This window comes from Dissoconium aciculare (assembly GCF_010015565.1).
Source record: "Dissoconium aciculare CBS 342.82 unplaced genomic scaffold K489scaffold_18, whole genome shotgun sequence".
Lineage (NCBI taxonomy): Eukaryota > Fungi > Ascomycota > Dothideomycetes > Mycosphaerellales > Dissoconiaceae > Dissoconium > Dissoconium aciculare.
Genome location: NW_022984968.1, coordinates 139,770 through 161,596, shown reverse-complemented (window position 1 = coordinate 161,596; position 21,827 = coordinate 139,770). Strand labels below are relative to the sequence as shown.

Genomic DNA, 21,827 nt, shown 5'->3' with positions numbered 1-21,827 from the left:
AGAAACCACCCCTCGGAGAGCATTGAAATGCCCCGAAAACACCGGGTCAGACATCGGCACAAATGGTCCAGCTGTTATGGCTCTGGCCATCTTAGCTCAGCGGTAGAGCAAGGGGATCGTAGACTCCAAGGTCGCGAATTCAATTCTCGCAGGTGGCTGAACTTTTGGCCTTTTGGCTCAAGCCGAGTCAAGCAAGTCAAGCCATCCCCTCGGACCTCTCAAGCAAGTCAAGCCCACGGTTTTGAGGCCTCAAGTCAAGCCAAGTCCAGGCTCCAGACTTGCTTGACTTGCTTGTGGCCACCTCTGATGTACGGAGGCTGGTCCTGGCCAGATGTGGCCAGCGGTCCCTCCTCACCAAAGACGAGACGAAGTCGATTCGCATCTTTACTACATTACTTGCTCAATATGTAATTCGCATTCGTCCTGATCGCAGGATGCCCCAGATCGGGGTTTGTTCCGATGAAAGTGTTCGGAATGCTTGGGCTCGCCTTATGGATGTATCGCACAAAGCTTCTGATGGGCGATCACTCTTGAGATCGACATAGCTCGCGTCCGCCAGCCGGCGGATTTGTACTCACTCTGTGCATTTGAAAGGCTCCGATGCCTGATTTCGCCGACAAAGACATATATCAACTGATCATGGCTCAGCCTTCAGATTTGGCGACTAAAACGGCGCATTTCCGTATATCTGAAATGTCTTAGCACTATGACGACCACAAGGGCGTCATGCTTTGTGCAGGGGCTAGAAGACTGGATTCATATACTACGATCAGCAGCTAGCAGAGAACCAAAGTTTCCATTTTGGCTTTATTGGGCAATTTGCTATAGAGACCGGCTCTTCTAATCGCAGGACCCTGGTCTCTATAGTGCAAATACTAGCGAAAAATGGGCGCATGGTACATCAACGCTAGATGCTCTATAAATCCCTAACGATATCTATATCTATTCTCACCGTGCCAGCGGTCGTGCTTCAGACAGAAACGCCCCGATCAATCCTGTTTGACGCCAATCTTGCCCACCCGACGCAATCCCAGTGCACCTGAAACAAATACCACAAGCATCATAGCGAACAGAGTCCAGAACACAGCGCGATAGCCATCCATCAAGGCTTTAGGGGATGACTTGTCGACTTCGTCCGACTTGGCCGTGACGGATTCCGTGATAACTTGAGTAATGGTCAATCCAATCGAGGTGCCTAGTTGCGCGCAGGTATTGAAGACTGCGCCGCCCAGGGCCTGGGTGCGGGAGGGGAAGACGGAAGAGATGATGAGCAGACCGACAGTGAAGAGGGTGTTGGTGCAGACTTGCAGGAAGACCTGGGTGGGAGCATGTCAGCAAAGTGTCATACTTTCTCAACGGCATATGATAGGTGATGGGATTCGCTTACTTGTGCAGGAAACGCCATATACCAGTATGGCCATTCAGGTTTGATGACAGCCATGAGAAGAGGCGATAGGGAGGCGATCGCGGCGGTAATTAATACGACCAACATGACCGGCAGTCGATTCACGAAATAGCCAACCGAAATGTTGATGAGCACCGCTGTGACGAGGGCTGGAAGGATACGAATCGATGCTTCCAGTGCTGAGAGACCTTGGACTTGCTGGAAGCTGGGAAATGGTCAATACTGGCTTTTTTCCGGACAGCATGAGGCACAGACTGAGCACTTACAACAGGCTGCAGAACAATTCCATATTATTGCTGACTGCGTTGGAAAGCATGACCATGATGCAAACGCTGGTGAAGCTGGCGTTGCGCCAGAGTGCGTTCGGCATCACTGCTGGACTGCTGTGCTTCACTTGATGGTTCATCCACCAGATGAAAACTGGGATGGTGGCAACACTGATGACCAACAGCGCAATATAGGTAGCATGGCGGATGTTGTTGATATCAGATGAGAGCATTCTGTCAATTGTAAGTCATCGTATCAGTAATACCAAAGACTTTTGAAAACTTACGCCAGAACGTATGACAGAATGGTGATTCCAGCACTGAGGATCCCCGTCCCCACCCAGTCAATGTCCAAAGCTAGTTGTTTGAACACCGTGCGGATGGGCCTGGGCTGAGGATCCTTTGGCAAAGCCCAGAAGCCAAACACACCCAACGCAGCAGTAGTAGCTCCAGCAAGGTAGAATGCTGGACGCCATCCGACACTGTCCACCATGACACCGCCCAGAACGAGACCCATCAAGAACCCGAGCGGACTTGAGAATCCAAGACAAGAAAAGCCCAGGTTCCGCGGCCGTCCATATGCAATGTTGGTCGAGATGATCGAAACCGACGCCGGGACCGCCATGGCGAATGAAACACCCTGCAGGCCACGGAACGCGATGAGTTCGCCTCCAGACCGCGCCGCGCCGCAGGCAAACGCACTCGCAATGAGCAGCATGTTCGCCGCTAGAATCATAGGCCGCGTACCCACAACATCTGCGATCGATCCCGCGAGCATCAAACAGGAACCAGCCGTTAGGTAGAAGACGGAAGTGGGCCAGAGGAGCAGGCCCGAGTCCAACTTGACCTCGTCGATGATCGCGGGCAGGCCGACCACGGCGATGCCGTTGCAGAAGCTGGAAAACAACTGCAGGCCGATCAATTGAGCGACGACGAATATTGCTCGACTTGTCGAAAGGACTGTGATTGCTTCGTTGCTTGGTGATCCATCGGGCTGTCCAGCAGCTGGCACCGCAAGTCGTTCATCGGACGGAGAGGAGACGGGAAGGGGAGAACTGTTGATCGTGACGTGGTCCGATTTTGGCTCAAAGGTCTGCAGCTCAATGGTCGTTGTTATGGTCGTTGCCATTTCAGAAGATCAATGGGAGAGTACCCGGGTACAGAATATGGGCATTGGAGATCATATTAAAACATTGGCAGGCAGTGGAGTCGCACGTCCGAGCTCGGGCTTGTTGGTAAGCACTAGTCGTCTAGTTAGATCCCGGGCGAAGTCGGGATTGAGGGATCAGCGGCACTCTCTGCGATGAAGATTGATTGAATCGAATTCGTGTCACACGATTTCGTGACTCAAGATTGATGAGAATTTGGTGATGTGAGATGTTATAGCGTTGAAAGGTTCGCCAGCGCATCCCGCTAGTTTTCTAGGGGCCTCCGCTTGTGATTTATGGGATAAGGGCACCAGGCGAAAAGTGGAAAGTCCTGGCGTGTGGAGTGGCACAGTCACACGACAGGTGAAACGAGGCATAGGAAGGTGTTATTACTGTATTACGACAAATGGAACGACCCGATACCCAACACATAGGAGAGAAACAAACGAGAAAGCACTCGGTCTTCAATGAACAAATTTCCCATTATCCATTTTCGACCTAAGTAAATTCATACAGTGTGGCGTTGTGGGTGAGCGAATGCTCTGCACTTTCACAAGTCTCTTCCATCATTCCTGATCATATCGGAGCAAAGGATATTCGAGACGGGGTTGCGTTTCATTTATTTGGCCTTGGCGAGACCGACGGCGTTGTTGCCCAGGTCGTAGATGGAGTACCACTTTCGGAGGAAAGCATCGCCGAGGATGGCAAGAGGACCGGCAGGGGCGGGGACATCGAAGCCCATGAAGGCGCTGATGCAGCTGCCCTGGACCTCAAGGATGTAGTCGTGGGCGTCAATGGTGAAGTTGTGGCCGGTCAAGGTGAAGGTGAGGTCGGGGAGGGTGTCGCGGGCCTTGCAGTCGACGGTGTACTGGCCGTTGAAGCCCTTCTTGGCGCCAATCTCCTTGTTGAGGAGCTCAGCGAACGCGCTGGGGAGACCAATGAGGGAAGTGCCGGTGTCGAGGATTACACCGGTGTTCTCGATCTCAGCGGTCTGGTCGCCGAAGGTGATGGCGTCGAGGTCAACCTCCCAGTAAGCCTTGCGGCGGAGAGGGATCTTGGTGATGGGACCGGTGTAGTGGTTCTCGTCGACGCCACCGAAGACAGCCTCGGACTGGGAGCCAGAGTTGGCGGTGTCGCTGAGGTAGAAAGCAAAGACGGGCTCGTCAATCAATCCCTGGTCGACCAGGTTGTAGAATGGAGGAGGGATCTTGTTGACGGAGATGGTGTCGTAACCAAGGCCGAGAATACCGTCGAAGCGGCCAAAGGCGAAAGCGAGACCAGGCTCGTTGGTGGCCTCAGCGAAGAGCTGGTTCTTGATGGTAAGATCACCCAGGGCGACGGTGTCCTGGCTGATGTAACCCTCAAGGCTGCCGGAACCGTACTGGATGGCGAAGTCGGAGCCGTTCTTCTTGTATGTGGTCGACTCGCCGTGGTCGTACTTGGAGTGCAGGTAGCAGGCGATGGATCCACAGTCGCGGCTGGGCACCCACAGGTTGGAGCTACCAGTGTCCATGACAACCTTGAACTCTTGCGGAGGAGTGCCGATCTCGATGGTGGAGAAGTATTGGGCGTTGAGGAAGTTGTCAACAGCGACCGGGTGGCCCTTCTGGGGACGGATGGAAGTCTCCTTGAACATCTCGCCCATGCGGTTCTGGCTCTTGCCGGTATACTTCTGGGTGAGGCGCTCAGCGTGCTGCTCGATGGTCATGCCAGCCTGGATTGATCATTAGCTCAAAGATCGTCTTGTCGGTATTGCGCATTTTAATGCTTACAAGCTGCTCGTCGAGAGAGATCTTCTCAAGCCTAGGTGACTGTTAGCACAGCTCGTTTCCAGCTCGACGGCGATCATGACCCACTTCATCTTGTGGACGGCCGCAGTGGCGCTGCCAGCGACGAGCGCGGCATTGAAGAGAGTGGAACCCTTCATGATTGCTGATCGATAGGGTGGGTGTTGTTATGGTATGATGGAGAGAGAGAGGAAGAGGAAGAGAGGAAGAGGGTTGTGTAGTTGTAGAGTGATGCCGTCAGACCAAAGCGGAGGCGACTGGGATGGACACGCGCGCTGGCTGTACCTCTCCAGCTAGCTATCGATGATGGAGCAGCTCTCTTCTCTCTCTGCTTAGCATGGCATGGCATGGCAGTTGCCTACCGCAACCGCCCGGGAAGTGGCTTGACTTGGACCACGTCATGTGTGTCGGCTAGATCCGTGGGGTGGAGGAGAGACTAGCCTGTGCCATGTTTTACCGCATCATCCTCTCCACACCCGGTATATTTCATACTGTACCTTGTCCACCAACAAGGCTGATGAGCACCAACTGTTGCTACGTTCTATTAATTGCTCCCAGATCGAGCACGCATGTGACCACGACTTGGGCACATCACGCTATCGATTCTCATCGTCAACGACACCATGTCCTCCATATTCGACCTGAAGCACGAAGTAGTACATACAGGGAAAGGAGTGGTGGAGACGGATTCCCGGCGCAGGTACAGTACAGTCTCGCCCACACGTCCCATCTCGATCTGGGTGCACAACATCCGCAAATCCAGCGCGTCAGCTGGCCCAGTCCGGTCCTGTAGTCCAAAGAATCGTCCTCGGTGACTGACAACGGATGATCACGTAATGCGCGACATATCTCACGTGCAAGTCCAGGTGAATCGCCATTCCCAGACAGATCCCACGCGTCCCTCTTCAATCACTTATTATTATTACACATATCAAGATTCCAGGTGTATGCTGTGATACTTTATGTCGTAACCTAATTCCCGTGTTGAGATGCGGCAAACACAGGTCCGGGAGAAGGCACAGCATTTACGCCGCAACGAGCCATAGATAGACACCGCGGGCTGGGGGGATATCTGCCTGGTTCAAGCGGCCCGATTACCGCGCACACGGAGGATTGCCCTACCGAGATCACGACCATGGCCCTTTCCTTCCGTAACATGCTCGTGTTGGGCACAAATTCATGCTGACGACATCGGAATGTGCATTATTCAAGATATGTCAAGTGTTCTGCTGTATCGATGTCGTAAACGTAGGATCTATGATTGATCTATGTCTGCCTGACTGGCTATGCTGTCGCCACGGCTTTGCGGAGGAAAGCACGAATGAAGCCAACCCTAACCCGAACATCACACACAGATGGATGTCATGAAAGCCCTCAGCTCGATTTAGATCTTTCGACCTCAGTAATTGAGTAACGAGACTTTCGTCCAAAGGCAGAGTTGATCACTGACCTGCTTCCTGCGGGTCGAAAATGTGTGCTTCCGCGATTTCTCCATGTCGGCGTTGTTCTTTCTCGTAGTGCTAGGACTACTCTTATACCTGGCCCTCAAGCCACCATTTGCAAGGGCATATATCTGCACAGCAGCCACACGGATGAATCTCCGTCCAATTCATGAGATCACACAACAACGCCTAAGGCCCTCCCTACGTGGTATCGGAGCAGCCCAAATGTCGTCGATACTCGAATCATCGGGATTGATGTTGCCTCAAAGACGGGAATCGACGAGCAGTGAAACCTCGTGACACTACCGCCCCCAGGCACGGCCAACTTCGCACCGCCGCGCTAACCCATGCAAGCACTTTAACCTCGCTTCACGCGTCATGGAGGTGCGCGTGTCCCAACATAAGGCACCCCATGGTGAAGAAAGGCGCGTTCGTTGATGATGCACGGATGAATGTATCCGAACAAAGGGAAAAAGATGAGCTGTTCGCTGAAGGTGCAGTGTTCCGCGTCTGAAAGGAGCAGATGTTACTGTAGTCCCCACATGCGCTGCGGCGGGATGAGGAGGAGGAGGAGGATAAGGTGGAGCTTGTTCCGGGAAGGTCACGACGCCCACGTGGCAGTGATAAAGCATCAGAAAGAAGGACGATGACATGAGCGCAGCCGAGGAATACGAGCCAAAACGACGAGAACATTGAGAGGAATTGGAGAGCATTGTTGGAGGAGTGAAAAGGTAGTTCTTTGATTGTTCGGGGGAAGTGAGCAACAAAATAGACATTATCCCGAGCAATCAACTTCTCTTCCCTTTCTCGCGATCGCTGGCTTTCTGTCCCAGGCGATGCGCGCGTGCATGTTTGTTTGCTATCAAGTGTTCCTTTGCTTTGGCTCTTGCGCTGTCCTCCGCTCCCTCCTCGACGATGATGATAATGGGGTGATATTGATGATGATGGAAAAACAAAAACCCCGTTCTATACCCATAAATTTCCCATGGTCTCTCGGACCTCTCTTCCTGGTCTTTCATATCTTCCCTTGTCCAATGTAAGCAGCCCCCCCCAGAATTGCCACTCCGAGAACACCTGTCCTTTGTTTTTGTCTTTCTTTCCCAGTGCATCTCAATAGAAAATCTCAAACACCGCGCCGTCAATGGGCCCGACAGATGTCCGTCAGAGCAGGCGTTGAGCGAAAGGCGCCTTGTTTCCCGTCGCGACAAGAAGTATTAAACTTTATTGCAAGAATTGGAGGGTCTCGTGCTTTTTGTGCAGATTAGGTGCAGGGGAGGTGGTTGTCGCTCGACGTTCGCGCCGAGGGTCAGCCCGTCTAGCTTTGGGTGATGTGACGAAATGGAGACGAACGAAAAAAGAAATGCACACTGAAAACGCCTTCGAGATGATAAACATCGCTTCCCAATGCAATTAAATGCTTCGCCGAGAAGCACCGGAAAGAAGAAAAAAACGCACAAGGCAAAAGCAAGCACACGCGGAAGAACAAATCATGGAGAGCGAGGCATGAAGGAAGCGGTAGGTCCACCGTCATCGTGTGCCCGACGAATCATGCTTGAATCGGCATCTGTGGCACACGCGTCTCTATTGTGCTCTTGTTTGTTCTTCCATTTCTGGAAACTTGCTGAGAGTTCGGGAACGCTTCGTGACACGCGGCCCACTTCATGGGGCGATGGTGCTGACATCCTTCCATTGTTTGAGAGCAAAATTCGGCTTCAAGCTCACCACGTATGTCAGCCTGTCGGTAAACAGATGGCATATCGCAGCGTGTAACGCGGGAATGGCACCGAACGCGAAACCGCCGATCGGGAAGAGGACGGCTTCCAGGATACCAGCGAACTGGAAGGTGTTATGGGTGAATCCATCGCCCTGCTTCATGTCCTCGAGCATGCCAGCACGACGCATCTCCTCTTGTCGGAGACCAACGCAGAGGCGGTGGTAGCGTTCGTACAGGTAGAAGAAGAAGAGCATGGTGCAGAAACCGCAAAGCCGGCACCAACCCGAAATGTCGAGCGCCATCTTCAAGGTCGGGGGAATCAGGAACGTCGGATAGAACAGGGTGTAGATTCCGCTTGTCGAGAGGATGACAGCCAAATGGATGGGAAGGAAGTGAGCCTCGAACAGACGGTGGAAGACGGTCATCAGGTTGTACTTGTTGATCGATCGAGGGGGGCAGCGCTCGCCATCGGCCATCTTCGGAATCAGAGACTTGTGGAGACCGGTGCTAGCGTAGAAAGCAGTCCAATTGGCCCTGTTGGAGGAAGAGGTCAGCACATGTTCTCCAGTGATAGATCTTGGGGATACGAACTCTGGTGAAGTAGTAGGCAAGTCACTCTCTTGAGCGCTGGCAGCCTTCTGGTGTCTTTGGAACATCTTCAACGCCTCACGAACGGCGAAACCACTGTCCAGGGAACCCCACATGTGACGGAGAGCTTGCTTGTATCGTGCGGCGAGACCGTCGTAGTAACCCTTGATGCCCTTGGTGTCGGCACTGACGTTGCATTGACTGGCGGAGGCGTAGACGATGCGGGTGGTGAGATTACCAGACAGAGCGAAGAAACACTTGAGGTACATGTGAAGATCTTCACCAATTGAACCTGGGTCGGTGTCCCATCCTCCGACATGTTCGACGAGAGTCATAGGCAGGGAGTAGACGGAGGTAGGGATGCAGACGGTGGAGGCGCTGTGCAGACTGGAAATTCCGGCTCCAGCCCACATCATATCGGCAGTTCGGACCGGGAGCGGGATGTTGTGGAGGTTACGGTCGAAGACAAGCGGAGGAACGTAGATGGTGGTCTCGTTGGTCTCGGCGTGTTCCGTGTGCATACGAGCGATCTGGGTGAAGTAGCGGGAGGAGAGGTGAGTGTCGGCTGTGAAAGGATAGACTAGTCAGCTATTGCTCAAAAAATGTGGTCTGGGAAGACTACTCACCATCCATGGTGGTGATGATCGTGTTTTGGCGAACGAGAGGGTCGGAGTATTCCTTCATGGCCTCCTTGGCAGCCCAGTTCTCGTTGCTGCTCTTGCCCTGTGCCTCACCAGGGATTCCAGCTGGGTGCATGGTGTAGCTCATACGGAAAAAGCACTTCTCGAAACCGGAGCACAAGCTGGCGGCCTTCAAGGCGGATTTCTCTTCCTTCTCCTCCATAGCCAGGTAGACCTGTTTTGCTGTTAGTCTCGACAACAAATTGAACAACAATCGAATGTTGTCCTGGGCACACTCACATGGTAGCTGTGCCTCGCCTGCGGGTGTGAAGCCAAAACGCGTAGGGTCTCTTCCAGGGTATCAACCTCCTCTTTGTATGCCGGAATCAGGATGACGAACAATGGGACGGGGAATTGAGCGGTGCCTTCGTCGTTCTTGATGCTCTGGACGCGTCGTCGGCGAGTGTTGGGCATGACGCTGGCGGCCTCGCGAATGTTCTTGGTCAAGTCGGACATGGCCCAAACCAGACGGAATGGGAAGATGACTGAGAGCATGTGTAGGAAGATGCAGTAGCCGCTGAGGAGCAGCTGTGGGTAGGTCGCTTCACCATGATGCTTGCCCTTCTCGCCGCGGCCGTAGGGAGCGACAACGAATGAGAGGAAGAGCAGGACACCAATGCCGACACAGCTGAGCACTGGTATGCACCGGGTAACCCACAGGTATGTGGATTGATTCATGTTGGAATTATCGCTGCGCGGCCTCGCTCATGCAAAAGGTATTAATTATGGTCGAAGGGTGTAGGCCGATTCGGATTCTCGAGGACAATCGCAACGATCACACACTGGAGGCCCCGTTCTTTCTCCGCCAACTGATTAGTAGGTGATGGTATGGAGAGAGAGTGAGGAGTGAGTGAGTGATTGACGAGTTGTCGAATTAATGTCTGACAGGAAGTCGAGTAACAGAGCGAGAATCGAGGGAGGTAAGAGAGAGAGTAAAAGGTGGGTATGAATTAGGCGGCGAAGGTGTCTGTATTGAGGATGTCCGAGAAAAAAACAAGGAGAGAGAGACGAGTGTGAGAGTAGGGAGAGAGAGTAGAGAGGCCAGTGTAGGGAGATTAGATGATGGTGGTGGTGGGCATAGGAGAGGTGTGTGTGTGTGTATAGCTTTCTGACAGACAAGTCACACCCAGAAAGTTGCTTGTGAGAGAGAGGGCGAGAGACGAGATGAGAGATGTGCGGCGTGGAGAGAGGGCGAGACTGAGAGCGCGAGAGTGACAGGCTGCGCGCAATGTGAGTGGTGGAGGGAGAATGCGAGAGCCAGGCCAAACGATACCCTGAGCTAGCGCGACGGGGGCCAGGAGATCTGCTACGCCTATTACCACAGCACTACTGTATATAGTAATGTTAATAAAAAAAAACACCACCACACAGGCCAGCACAGCCTTCGAGTGTCTAGATAGTACTCGGCAGTACAGTAGACAGAGACGTATACGACGCACAGCAATTTCGAGGCACAATGGACAATCCTGTGCTATATGTTGTGCCTACTCAGGCACTTCTCGTGCGTTATTACTCAGTGCTGACTCTCTATCCTTCGTGGAGCCGGATCGGAACCGTACCACGGTTGTAGCATCCATTCGGTGAGGGTCTCTATTAGACGCAGCGTCTGCATGGGAGGCGACCCGGTCGTAGCGCAGGCTGACAACAAGCGAAATGTATAAGAGCAATACTGCGTGGAATATTCCACCACCGCGGAACGACGGATCGTACAGCGACAATCCAATACCTTCCTGCTCCTGGTGAACAGAGACAGAAAAAGGCAACATAGGAAGGGCGATCGCTTGCGTGCCTCCGACTATCGTGCAGCACAGCAACCCAAAAGCAATGGGAAAAGAAAGGAGACGCGACCACAAGTCGGACCCGGGATATTTTCTGATGTGAGGCCGACCTTGCTCTCTCTCTCTCGGAGCACACAGGAGGGACGTCGTAGCAACTCTCATTTGATGAGCTCCAGCTGAGTTGGAGGGAAGTTGGCGCGACGGTTTAGGCCTAGTCCCGTAAAGCAAATGGGCATGCCAGGCTCAAACCACGTTGGGACGCGGGCAATTTGGTTGGCTCCAGTCGCTACTAGTGCCGCTCGCCCGGACCAGCTTAAGCACCTCCCCCTTCTTCTCTCTGTCACGTCCGTTGTCTCTGTCCTGTCTACCGTGCCCCGTTGGATTTAATTGATCGTGGACCTACTGTAAAGTTAAAATGTCGCCTCTTGAACTCTCGCTGTTGCTTCGTCCCCCTGATCGTTTTCGCCCGTGATGAGGCAAGCCCACCAGTTGAAATGTGCGGGAAGCGCGACACTTCTGGAACTTGGGGAGCGACACGCGACGCAAGCTTGGAGGAAAATTTCCGGAAACCGAGCTATATCATACATAGTAGAAGGCAAGAAGCAATTGCGCAGCAGTTGCGAAAGAGCTGTTGATGACTGACGATGAGTACACATGACAACGGTCATTTTGGCTTTCCCCAATGGTCCTCGCCGATCACCACATCCAATCCTCGGGGGCTTAGCATTTTCTTGAACGACCACCGAAGAAGAGGCTCCGATTAAAGGAGAAAGTTCTCGCTCAGGCGGAGACACGCCAAACAAAGACACCAGATCCTCCAGACGCGGCGCGGTGGAAGATTCAAATCAAGGAGGAACCATGGGCCTGTCGAGGAATAATCGCCAGGCTTCTCGGCTCGACTCGCCCGCGCGTGCGGCCGCACCCCTTTCTGCATGTCAGTCCGGGCACCTGCAGTATTCAATTCGTATTCTGCCTGCGCGGTTCATTTTAAATCGTGATTTTGGTTGGATCTCACTCGACGCCGCCAATGGGACTAGCAGCCCGCAAGAAAGTAGGGCTGTCCCCCCCGATCGGCAGCCTTGTAATTTCCATGGCCCGCCCCTCCCTCCTCCAATCTTCGATCCGGTATTCCTTTTTTCCTCCTCTGGTAATAATGATACATCGTGATACATCAATGCACACGCCCAATACGTCGATCTCTATCTCTCTACAGTAATATTTCTCCAAGACAATTTTCCGCTCCCGGGATCATCCCGTCGCATACCCACAAACATACACATCTTGAAACCGCGCTCCGAGCCTTTGCCGTCAATCCACCATGGACGTTACCATGTGCAACGCAGAGAAGCTCCACAATCTAATCCGCTTCATGTATCGATCGCCTCTTGTAGAAACTACCCATGCCTAATAGGACACACGGTACTTGCTGACATGTATAAAACTCATTCCTTGTCGTTCGCATGGCAAAAATGCGCTTCTTTCTCTCCCACTCCCCCTCCTCAAGAGAAGTGCCGGACAACAACCGTGTGCTGTCTAGGGCTTGAGGGTTCGAGAACGTGGCCTTTCGCCGCTGCGGCCGTGAACATTTCTGCGCGCTCTCTTGACGGTATCAAATGTATCCAGCACTTAATGAACATCAGACTCCTCACAGTCTTCACCCAATATCGCCATGGCCCGCGGTTGCGAAATGCTATTCGCTCATGTTTCAATAGCAACCCGACGTTCTCCTCTCCAGATAGATCTCGAGACAAAAAACGTCGCGAACCATTACCCCGACATGCCAACCAAACGGCAATACCGAATCTTGTTCAATGAACAGTATATCTCTCAACCATAGAAATGTGCCTCGATATGCCCTGGTCCTCTTCTCTCTGGCGGGGTGATTCTGGCAAGGCTGGCCGGCGTTGACATCAACGGCGTACACGCCCAGATTTTTCAGGCGATCCGTCACGCAAACAGGCACTGTAGTGTCAGAGGGCGTTCTCCAAGATCCTCCACGGGACGAGTCCTGACGCGTACCCTGCAACGACGGCTACGCAGTTTGTCGTATATATCGCTTTCGCATCATCCACTGCCAACAATTTGCTTATCTTGTAATAACAGGAATTCAAATCGTTCCCTCTCGGTAAGATATGGCGCCTATTCGCGTAGTGTCTGTATGCACCAGTATGGTCATCGGACCGCGCGAGGAAAAAAAACATCCCACCTGCATCATTTGTCTTGATTCGGCTGCGAACCCGCGGGGCGGCCTCTCTGTGCTACTAATCAGAGACTACTATAGCATTACAAAAAGAAAAAGGTACAGTAGTGCTGAACCACCACAGTCGCTTCTAGGCTGCAGCTTTCTTTCGCCCACTATTCCCAGCAGTGGTGGGAACCCATGACGAGGGTGATGGTAGACTGGCGCTGTGTAGCAATACATACAGCTGACAGGCGTTGTCTTAAGCTCGATTCAGCCTGGCCGCGCTCGTATACGCCAATTCCATGCAGTAGTAATGATCCAGAGTGCGTGGGCGGCAGAGCCTCCAGCACGCAACCGTCATGTACGATCTAGCCAGGTGAGGTGAGGGTGAGCGTGACGAGCAGAAAAGAAAAACCCGGAATAACATGATGTGCGGTGCATTGCATTGCAGTAGCATCGTCAGCGAGCTGCGACCCATCCGCGCAAGAGTCTGTCTCCCACCGCGGATGATTGGGTCCCTCGACCTTTGCACCGCCACCCTTCTCTTGCGCGTCCCACCGCAGACACGACGGCCCTCGCTTCGGGGGTGCCACATGAATGGCCGGGTCTCCTGTAGCTGCATACAATTGCTGCGGTGTATCGTCATCTGGACTCAGGCGGGTGGTCATCATGCAGGTGGAGGACGTGGTGCCTGACATGATGACGGCCCAGTGGGGAGAGCTATCTCTGTCGGCTGTGTGCAGCATTGCGCATTTGTGTATACGCGCACACATGTTCTGGATTTACTGTACGAGCTTACGACGTTTCGCTTGCATCAAGCATCCGCTTTGGATTTCTACGTGATTCTTACGTGGACGGAAAAGTAGGAAAGCCCGAGAGTTCCATCCGAGAATTGGAGCAACGATCGATTCATCCCGGCATCGTCTTCCCGGCCGATGCGCCCCTCGCAAGCGACTGGATTTGATGAATAGTGGAGCGCAATATTGTTGGGGTTGGGCTGACTTCGGAGATTATCTCCACGTGATGATAAATGCCTCAGGCTTGAAGCTCTTCGCAGAGTAGACGGATCGTTCCGGAACTCTCTCCCTCCAGAGATATCATTGGCTCGGTGTCTGCCGTCACTAGCTAAAGTCGAAGACCTGGGGATCGAACCCGCGCCATGGTACAAGAGCTGTCCATCTATCTGAGCAACGATGGATATCGGGCGAAGAGATAAGTGCAGGTCAGCCGGCAACGCTACGAGGCCGACCTGGCAACACAATGCCGAAAACAAGATGGAAATCGGTCCGTCCCTTAGTCGCGTTATCGGCCTAGCCAACCAGTGAGCAAACCACTCCGAAAGGCGCTTCCGAGTGACTGTCCGAGCAGTAGTAGAATAAACTGTAATATGGAAGCACCCACTGCTCATACGAAGCCATGATCTCAGGCTTGTCGAACGGGTTACATGTGCAAGCAACAGGAGTAAAAATACAGTAATATCGAAAATCTTCTCTTTCCCTGAGGCTTCGCGTTCGGCTTCGTCTCGAAAGCTTACCACACCTCCCGAAGAGGCGTACTGCAATCGCGTCAATCACCATCGATGTGTGGGCGAAGTACGTAGGTTTCATACCTGCATGCCCCGTTCTTTTATTATGGAAAAGTTTATCATGTATAATTTGTTGAAGCTCAAGACCACGTTTGAGATTCACCCAACCTCCCGAAGAGATGAAGTCCACCCACATGGGCACGACGCCTCACTAGGGTTTAGGGTTACGATTCATCACTTCCAGGCCCGAGGGTTGTGTTAGCATCGATATTGAACGAGCAACAACACGTCTGGATCACGTCCTGGAGCGTTTGTCTGACGTGCATTGCGCTTCATAGATACTGCGGGATAATTTTCGCCAAAGAACAAATCAAGCACGGTCAGGTGACGTGTGGTGGCACAACTCATTCACGACCGTGTAGAAAATAACCAGATTGAAAACCTTGATCGTCAATGTCAATTCAACTCAGCACTCGATGACTTTAATCAACATTCCACTCCAGAACCCGACGGATCATTGCACCGTGACAGCCATCCGTTCTCGATCAAAGTTAATGCCCTCCTTCGGCAGCCAGCCCACACCGACCCGCTCATACACATCCAAGTTGTCGAGCTTCTTCACAATCAATACGTAGTACTGCGAATTTGGCGATTCGCTGCCCTTATGCCGGGCGATGTTGACACACCGGACCGAATCGAGCGGCGACTCGTCGGCATCCCAGACCAGCTTGTACCCCGGATGAGTCCGGTGATTGACGCGTGCGACGAATTCTCGGGTCAGGACTTGCAGCTGGACAACGCCGCGATTCGTGGTCCGGCCGGCCCAAGCGGAGGTTTGAGTGGCGCTGTAGAATCTCCAGGGCTGCTTGGACCACGGCGACGACATTTCGCGGTCCGCCCATTCGACCTCGTCGAATGGTAAGTCGAGGAAGGTGATGCCGCCGATGTAGGCCATCCACGACCAAGAAGGCACGCGTTCTCTGTTGGAGCTGAACAGGATCCGTTCCAATCGATTTACGTTGGCCGCACGATGCCAGAGAATGCAGCGGCCGCGATAGCGTTCGAAGATGCCGAAACTCCCGTCGGTCTCGAATGCCCGGCACAGACGCTGTTCGAGACCCGCGATGGCGATGGGTCGGTCGAGGAAGGAGGTGAAAGCGAGTCGTGAATATTGTTCATAGAGATGCTGGAAATAGACGATCTGACCGCCTTTGGTGTTGTGGGCTGCGACACGAGGGAAATTTGCATCTCCGAGAAAGGCGGCTTCGCCACTGCTTGACCTGTCAGTGTGATTTCCCATTATGCTTTGTCATGATCTATTCATTCTCGCCGAGGTCCACGTACTTGTACATCTTAGTCAATGTCTCGCATCTTATGCCTTCTCCGCACTCCCAGTAGATTTGGCTTTCAGCAAAGTATATCGTTCGTCGCGCCAGCGCCCGCTCTTGAAGGACCCAACCACGCTGGTTTAGTTCTCCATCAATGACGTCGCGCTGGAAATGATCAATGTCTTCAGCGATAAATATGGACGGACTGTCAGGAATTGGCACGGTAATCACTTCGCGTTGTGGTCGTTCTACTAGAAATCCATCCGAGACGTCCGAAGCACGGCTGGCTGCAAGGACGCAATATGCGCCGCTGAATACCGTCTCCATGCGTTCCGCCTCGGTATCATAGTCGCCGCCTGGGCCTTGTATGATGCACAATGCATCAATCCAAATGTAACCCATGCCGATTGCTCTGGCCACTTCAATCGCATGTTGAAGAAGCAGAGGCAGACTTGCCAGGGATATTCCTTCCTCCTTCTTTTTCAAATTCGCCCGGGTGGTCTGATAATCGAGATGGCGCGACACATTGCCCCATCTATAGGACACTGCAGCATATTTTACAGCTGTCCCTGGATGCACGACCCTGATGATGGATTCTAAAGGCATGCCAATCGCGACCAATCTTGTTGGAAGTTCCACCTGGGCAAGGACGTGTAGATCAGGATCACGACGACATCGCGTGTGATGATCGCAGTCTTGAAGCCATTGGCGAAGAAGTTCGAAGACGGCAAAGCTTCTGATGCCAAACAGTTGCGGCGATGACACCTGAATAGTCTTGTGTTGATGCTTGGACGTTGGGTCTAAATATCATAAAAGTTAGCGTTTGGGTGATCTTCTCACGAGCCGCAACACCATGACATACCATAAGCTTGACCCAAGCACAAAGAACGAGCTGGCTGTCCGTTCCGGCTGATAGCGAGTCTCGAGCCAATTCTCCCAACCTGTATGGTATAGCCGAACCCAAGATCAAGTTGGTTTGACGATGAGATGCGTCGAAGGAGCGAACAAAGGGCACATGTTCCATTCCAATCGCGGCTGCGGCGAGTAACGTCGGGGCGAGAGAGTAGCTGTATAACCATGAGAAAGCAATTGTGACACAGCTTATCGCTTGCCCTCCGAGTTGCAAGGCCGAGCTTGTTGGCAACTGTCGACATGTATGCCACAGAGAATTCATTGTCAAGAAGGTGCTTCCAGTCGTTCCGGTCGATCTTGAACAGCTCAGTCAGGTTCTGGCAGAGGCACTTTGTGAGGCAATGCTTACCGGCTACAGCGAGTCAGCTACAGACGGCCTTGAAATCGTTATGGTATAGATTATCTTACCTCCTGCATATTCATGATGAGTTGAATTTAGATGGCAGTGTCAAAAACAAGACGATTCACGACTCACATGCTACATGGAATGTCAGCAATTGAACCGTGACGAGTCAAACAGGATTCGTACATGCTGCGATCGATGTGGTCAGTGAAGTTCCACCAGGTTTGAGAGAATTTCAATTACGTACATACTGTTATACCGTTAGCTGCCATCTACCCAGCGACGGCAAGGGTACTCACAGTCTGCCCATTAGCATTGTCATTTCACCAGGAATCATGTTCGGTGGTTGGTCGACGTACTTCCTGGAAAGAAATGTCGTGAGTATGTCACTAGCACCGGTTTTGTCATCATCTTGAGAGCACTTACTCTTTGAGCAGCCCCAGGCACGGCAAGGAGTGCAGCGGTAGGCTGTGGAGAATCGACGGCGATCGGAATCTTGCGCGGTCGGCCCGAGTTACGAAGAATGTTTGGCAGCAGATAATCTGCACCACCACGACCATTGGCTTTGTCGACGATGTTTGTCATTTCTGTCAGGAGACTTCCTGCATCGATGCGACACGAGGATGATTCGCTGAAGTCAGGAAGGTCGACAACGAGAACTTTCTCCTGTATCAATATGAGCAGATCTCGGAGAGCACAACCTGGTGGCCCAGCGCCTGTCAGGTCTTGAGCCAACATACGTTCCATCAAAAGGCTTGTGTGGCGATTGACTTTTGCTTGGTAGCCAACTGGCGCAGCACGTGTCGTGAAGAAGAGAGTGCCCCGGGCAGGGTCGACAGACAGATCCCAGAAGCTCTTGAGCCCTTGATGTCCATACAACAGCCAAATCATAGTCTCGAACATGATGCAGCCAAATGACCAGATGTCGTAGCGCCTCGAGCGGGGCCGCGCCGGCATAGTGATTGCTTCAGGCGGCTCATAAGACAATGTACCGTACTTGGTACTTGTGGCTTGCCGTCGGTGGACTGTCGGCGCATAATGCCGCTTCGCCAAGCCTAGATCACCGATCTTGAGCAGGCCGATTTGGCTGCCCGGTATGTTGAAGACGAGAATGTTTTCTGGTTTGAGGTCACCATGACGGAAGTGAATGTCGCTTTCTTGTGATGGATCGTCAGCGGCGACGATCTTCGGAAGCAGAGGTCGTCCTGGTACATCAGGCAGGGAATCTCTCATCGTAGCCGTACGAGATAGAGGATTCAATCTGTCTCCAGTGTGCAAAGCATGAATGGCGTTAGCTAGGCCTCTGAGTTGAATGAGCGTTTGACGAACAAGGCGCTCATCGAGTTTAGGCGTGGGGTTGCTTGACCAATATTTCCGCAGATCGCCCCCATCCGCCCATTGGGACAGCAGGATATACTTGTCGCCATATTCGATAGCTGCAATCCTGCCGACGATGTGGGGATGATCGAGTTGACTCAGATCGTGCAAGACAGTCGCCTCTCCTTCGAAAGCCCGTTGTGCTTCATCGCTGGTCTCCGCATCTTTCTGTGAGCGCTTGAACTCTTTCACAGCGACCCGACAAGGCGCGCCCTCCGGCTGTTGACACTCGGTCAGCAAAAAATACAACGACTGGTCCACGACCCTAAAAGCTTACCCAAGGGAAGTTCAAATGGTGGGCAGGATGTAGGACAGCTTCGTGCACCCATCCGAAATGACCTTGAGCAGAGCCTGGTCCCCATTGGATGAATGGGAAGCGAGTCAAGGGGTCGAAGGTATGCTCCAATTTATTTGCGGCATCGAAGACAGGTGCAAGAAAAGTCCATTGCAAATCATGAAAGTTGCTCCAGTGGAGATGATCGATACGTGTGTCGTCGCCATCCACACCCGCATCCGTATCGCTGTCGTCCGAGTCTGCAACGCTCTCGAAATCCGCAAATGCACGAAATTCGATGGTGGGCTCAATGTGTGCGTTATGTGCGTCATGGCTGGAGTAAGGCTTGATGGGTAGGCGCTTGTCGTCGAGGCCGATGTCGAAGCAGCGCCGGAGAAATGGCGTCAAGGGTCGATAGCCTCTGCTGATGACAGCAGTTGCAAAAACCTTCTGCGCCCTATTGGACAAAAATTCGACGAGATGGTCTGACGGGTTATCTAGACAAGCGCGAATTTTCTCCTCAGTGAACAATGTTGAGAAGACATCCCGTGGGAGAAATTGTTTCGTGAAGCCATTCCAGACGCAAATTTCAAGACTCTTGCCAAGCTTGGTGTGAAGCTTTCTCAGGGCACGAAGGTAGTCATCGGCGGGAACCTTCGTCGAGGCGTGAGAGTTCTCGTCCTGGGATGAGCGAGTCATGGTCTGTGAAGAGCGAGTATGCACAGCTCAGGAATGACGACGATAGATTCATCAGTGAAGTGTGACCGAGCGGGTTCGACCTATATAAGCAATCGCTGCAGCCTGCACATGCGAAATTCTTTACCGATGGAATACAGGCCGATGCAACATCAGGAGAGCATTCTTGGAACTGGGGCGGCCTCTCACAGCCCAATAAATCTTGACATGCATGGGCGGAGAAGCATGGCTTCGAGCTTGTCGACAATTATCGAGCTACATGCGAGTTTTTGATAGCGTCGCTGTGCAATGAACTCACCTTATCCAGCTACAGATACCCACAAATCTGTAGATATCACTGGCGAACCAAATTTCCCGAGCGTCGAACTCACCGGTCGGAAGCGCGCCGCTTCAAGCCTTGCGAATGTACACCTACCTGCAAATCTAATTCCATCTGAAGGGTGCCGTTGGGCTCTGTTGCCACATTATTGAGGGAGGATTCTTTCCAGATAGGTCGTGGTTGTTGCGCCGACGTGTCACTTGGACGGCATCTCATCTCACGGCTGTGGTAGGGCTCGGGATGGCGTGCGCGCGGCTGGGACTTGCACTTAGACAACGGATCCTGGGCTCAATTTACTCGCTCGACGTCCTCGCCAGGGCGTGCATCGGTCATTGTAGCTGCAATGGAAGCACCTGCTGGCACCACGCCGACACGCCGACAAAGGGTGCTATTGCAAGGCAAGCTTGCCTCGGTTCTCTAAACACGTAAGGCTGCTCATCGCTGCTCCTGCAGCTGCCGGGAGATAGCTTCAGTGCCGGCTTAGGTGTGGCCTCCTACGATCATCCTGATAAGAATCGATTCGTGGTGTGCGGGCATAATGCGCAGTCGTATGAGACTGCAGATCTATGCTTGCTATCCAACGCGTGCTGCGATAGGTCCCGGTGGTTCGATGATCCAATCGACCCCGCACAAATTGGACGTGATGGAGTCGGCGCGTACATGTGACGGCAGTGAATCATGCATATCATCGATCGAGGGTCACGCAAGAACCTCGCGCGACAACTTGCAGTGAGCGTCTTCCACGGTGGTATCCACAATCAGTGCAGAGAAAGGTAGTATTGAAGGTGACAGCGACTTGACAGCGACTTGACTGCGATCTTGTGGTAACTGGAGCCTGCCGGTTCAAGCACCGACGTCGTCACTTCGGGACAGAAGGAGATCCTAGTCCGATCGTGTGTGAGCTGTGGTGCGCCAGCTGCACTTTGCCATGTGCTCGATCTGCCGTCATACGCCAAAACACTGGCGGCGAGCTTGTCGCTTCATGTGTACACGGGGTGCTGTGTTATGCGCCGATCGTGCTAGAAACTGCACCCCGTTTGCTCCTGCCACCGGTGTACACCCTCGCCGTCTTGTCGTCTTCTCTCGTCTGGTCGTCTCAAGCTACCGAGAATCCGGATGGATATGATCTTCGGAGTCGCGGCCATTTCAACACGGGTCGTATAGTTCATTGAAATCTCCGATCGGAATCGTGGCATCTTCGGGTGCCGTTTTGACAGCTGCTAGATATACTTCCTGTGCTGTAGGTCCCTAGTACAGGATGTATTAATTACTCCAGGGCTGCATGTACTGTTCCTGTTCTCCGCAGGTGTAGCGGGAATGTCGTGGCTGTTGCCTACTACTGGCCATCGACAATTGACGTCGCCATGATTTGTTGCCCGACCTACTAGGTTTAGGAGGATATCTGAGTTCTTCCTGTTCTTATCGGATCATCACACAACTTCCAGTGGTGAAGAAACTGCCTGGGATATATTTCTGAACACTTCTCAAAGATTACTAAAGACCACCCGGGCACATATACAGTATTGGACTACCGCTCCCACAGCTCTCCCACTTCCGCGGGGCTTCGGGATGCAGCTGAATAAGAGCAACATCATCACTTGACTCATCAGACAACGAGCTGTCTTTCAGCCTGTTCTGACCGAACTCAAGATAAATAAACGAATCGCGCGTGCGTAGAAAGGCAGCAAAGCCTACAATAATGTTGAAGCTTATCGCAGAAATGCCTGCAGCGCATATCTCGTGTTAACCACAGCGTTCACCAGTCATCTGACCTGTTGAAACACATCGCTGCACGAGATCTAGTCCGAGTGATATTGCGAGTCATTTCAGTCCGTGACGGATATCAGCGGTCAAGTCATTGTCGCTCACCTGTAGCTGATTGCCCGCCATGTCGACATCGTCGTCGTCCTCAACGTCTGCCTCTTCCATACTGCCACGGCTACCACGGAATAACTCTCTCAAAGCTCGTGCTATGCACAAATCTTTCCTCGAGCGCGGCGGAAAGGGCGATCGCGCTGATGCTGTCCTTACACCCGAAATGGCTCTCCCGGAACGATTCCGAG

General features: G+C 52.8%; 5 protein-coding genes and 1 non-coding gene across 6 annotated transcripts; 1 reads left to right on the top strand and 5 right to left on the bottom strand.

Moving 5' to 3' along the window:
- The first annotated feature begins 85 nt into the window (after nucleotides 1-85).
- K489DRAFT_t66 lies at nucleotides 86-158 on the top strand. The gene has a single exon. It is a non-coding gene; the product is annotated as a tRNA-Thr (tRNA).
- Nucleotides 159-989: 831 nt separating this feature from the next.
- Nucleotides 990-2,800, bottom strand: K489DRAFT_391214 (MFS general substrate transporter; the record flags this gene model as incomplete). The annotated part of the gene is made up of 5 exons (XM_033606668.1): nucleotides 990-1,316; nucleotides 1,388-1,610; nucleotides 1,672-1,905; nucleotides 1,959-2,618; nucleotides 2,703-2,800. 5 exons carry the CDS (start codon nucleotides 2,798-2,800, stop codon nucleotides 990-992), a joined length of 1,542 nt encoding a protein of 513 aa, XP_033455494.1.
- Nucleotides 2,801-3,438: 638 nt separating this feature from the next.
- K489DRAFT_327655 (Asp-domain-containing protein) lies at nucleotides 3,439-4,746 on the bottom strand (the record flags this gene model as incomplete). The annotated part of the gene is made up of 3 exons (XM_033602009.1): nucleotides 3,439-4,533; nucleotides 4,592-4,622; nucleotides 4,676-4,746. 3 exons carry the CDS (start codon nucleotides 4,744-4,746, stop codon nucleotides 3,439-3,441), a joined length of 1,197 nt encoding a protein of 398 aa, XP_033455493.1.
- A 1,539-nt stretch (nucleotides 4,747-6,285) lies between these two features.
- On the bottom strand, nucleotides 6,286-7,138 carry K489DRAFT_94637 (uncharacterized protein). The gene has a single exon (XM_033609061.1). It carries the CDS (start codon nucleotides 6,822-6,824, stop codon nucleotides 6,351-6,353), a length of 474 nt encoding a protein of 157 aa, XP_033455492.1. The 5' UTR covers nucleotides 6,825-7,138; the 3' UTR covers nucleotides 6,286-6,350.
- A 569-nt stretch (nucleotides 7,139-7,707) lies between these two features.
- K489DRAFT_374297 (uncharacterized protein) lies at nucleotides 7,708-9,708 on the bottom strand (the record flags this gene model as incomplete). The annotated part of the gene is made up of 3 exons (XM_033603513.1): nucleotides 7,708-8,915; nucleotides 8,977-9,205; nucleotides 9,271-9,708. The coding sequence occupies 3 exons, from the start codon at nucleotides 9,706-9,708 to the stop codon at nucleotides 7,708-7,710; spliced, it is 1,875 nt and encodes a 624-aa protein (XP_033455491.1).
- Nucleotides 9,709-15,029: 5,321 nt separating this feature from the next.
- K489DRAFT_374295 (uncharacterized protein) lies at nucleotides 15,030-19,448 on the bottom strand (the record flags this gene model as incomplete). The annotated part of the gene is made up of 8 exons (XM_033603512.1): nucleotides 15,030-15,795; nucleotides 15,860-16,643; nucleotides 16,706-17,107; nucleotides 17,231-17,233; nucleotides 17,346-17,370; nucleotides 17,458-17,460; nucleotides 17,525-18,694; nucleotides 18,753-19,448. The coding sequence occupies 8 exons, from the start codon at nucleotides 19,446-19,448 to the stop codon at nucleotides 15,030-15,032; spliced, it is 3,849 nt and encodes a 1,282-aa protein (XP_033455490.1).
- Between the last annotated feature and the right edge of the window lie 2,379 nt (nucleotides 19,449-21,827).

Coding starts and splice junctions, on each gene's coding strand:
- K489DRAFT_94637 (XM_033609061.1), bottom strand. CDS start 6,824: ATGTCTATTTTGTTGCTCACTTCCCCCGAACAATCAAAGAACTACCTT.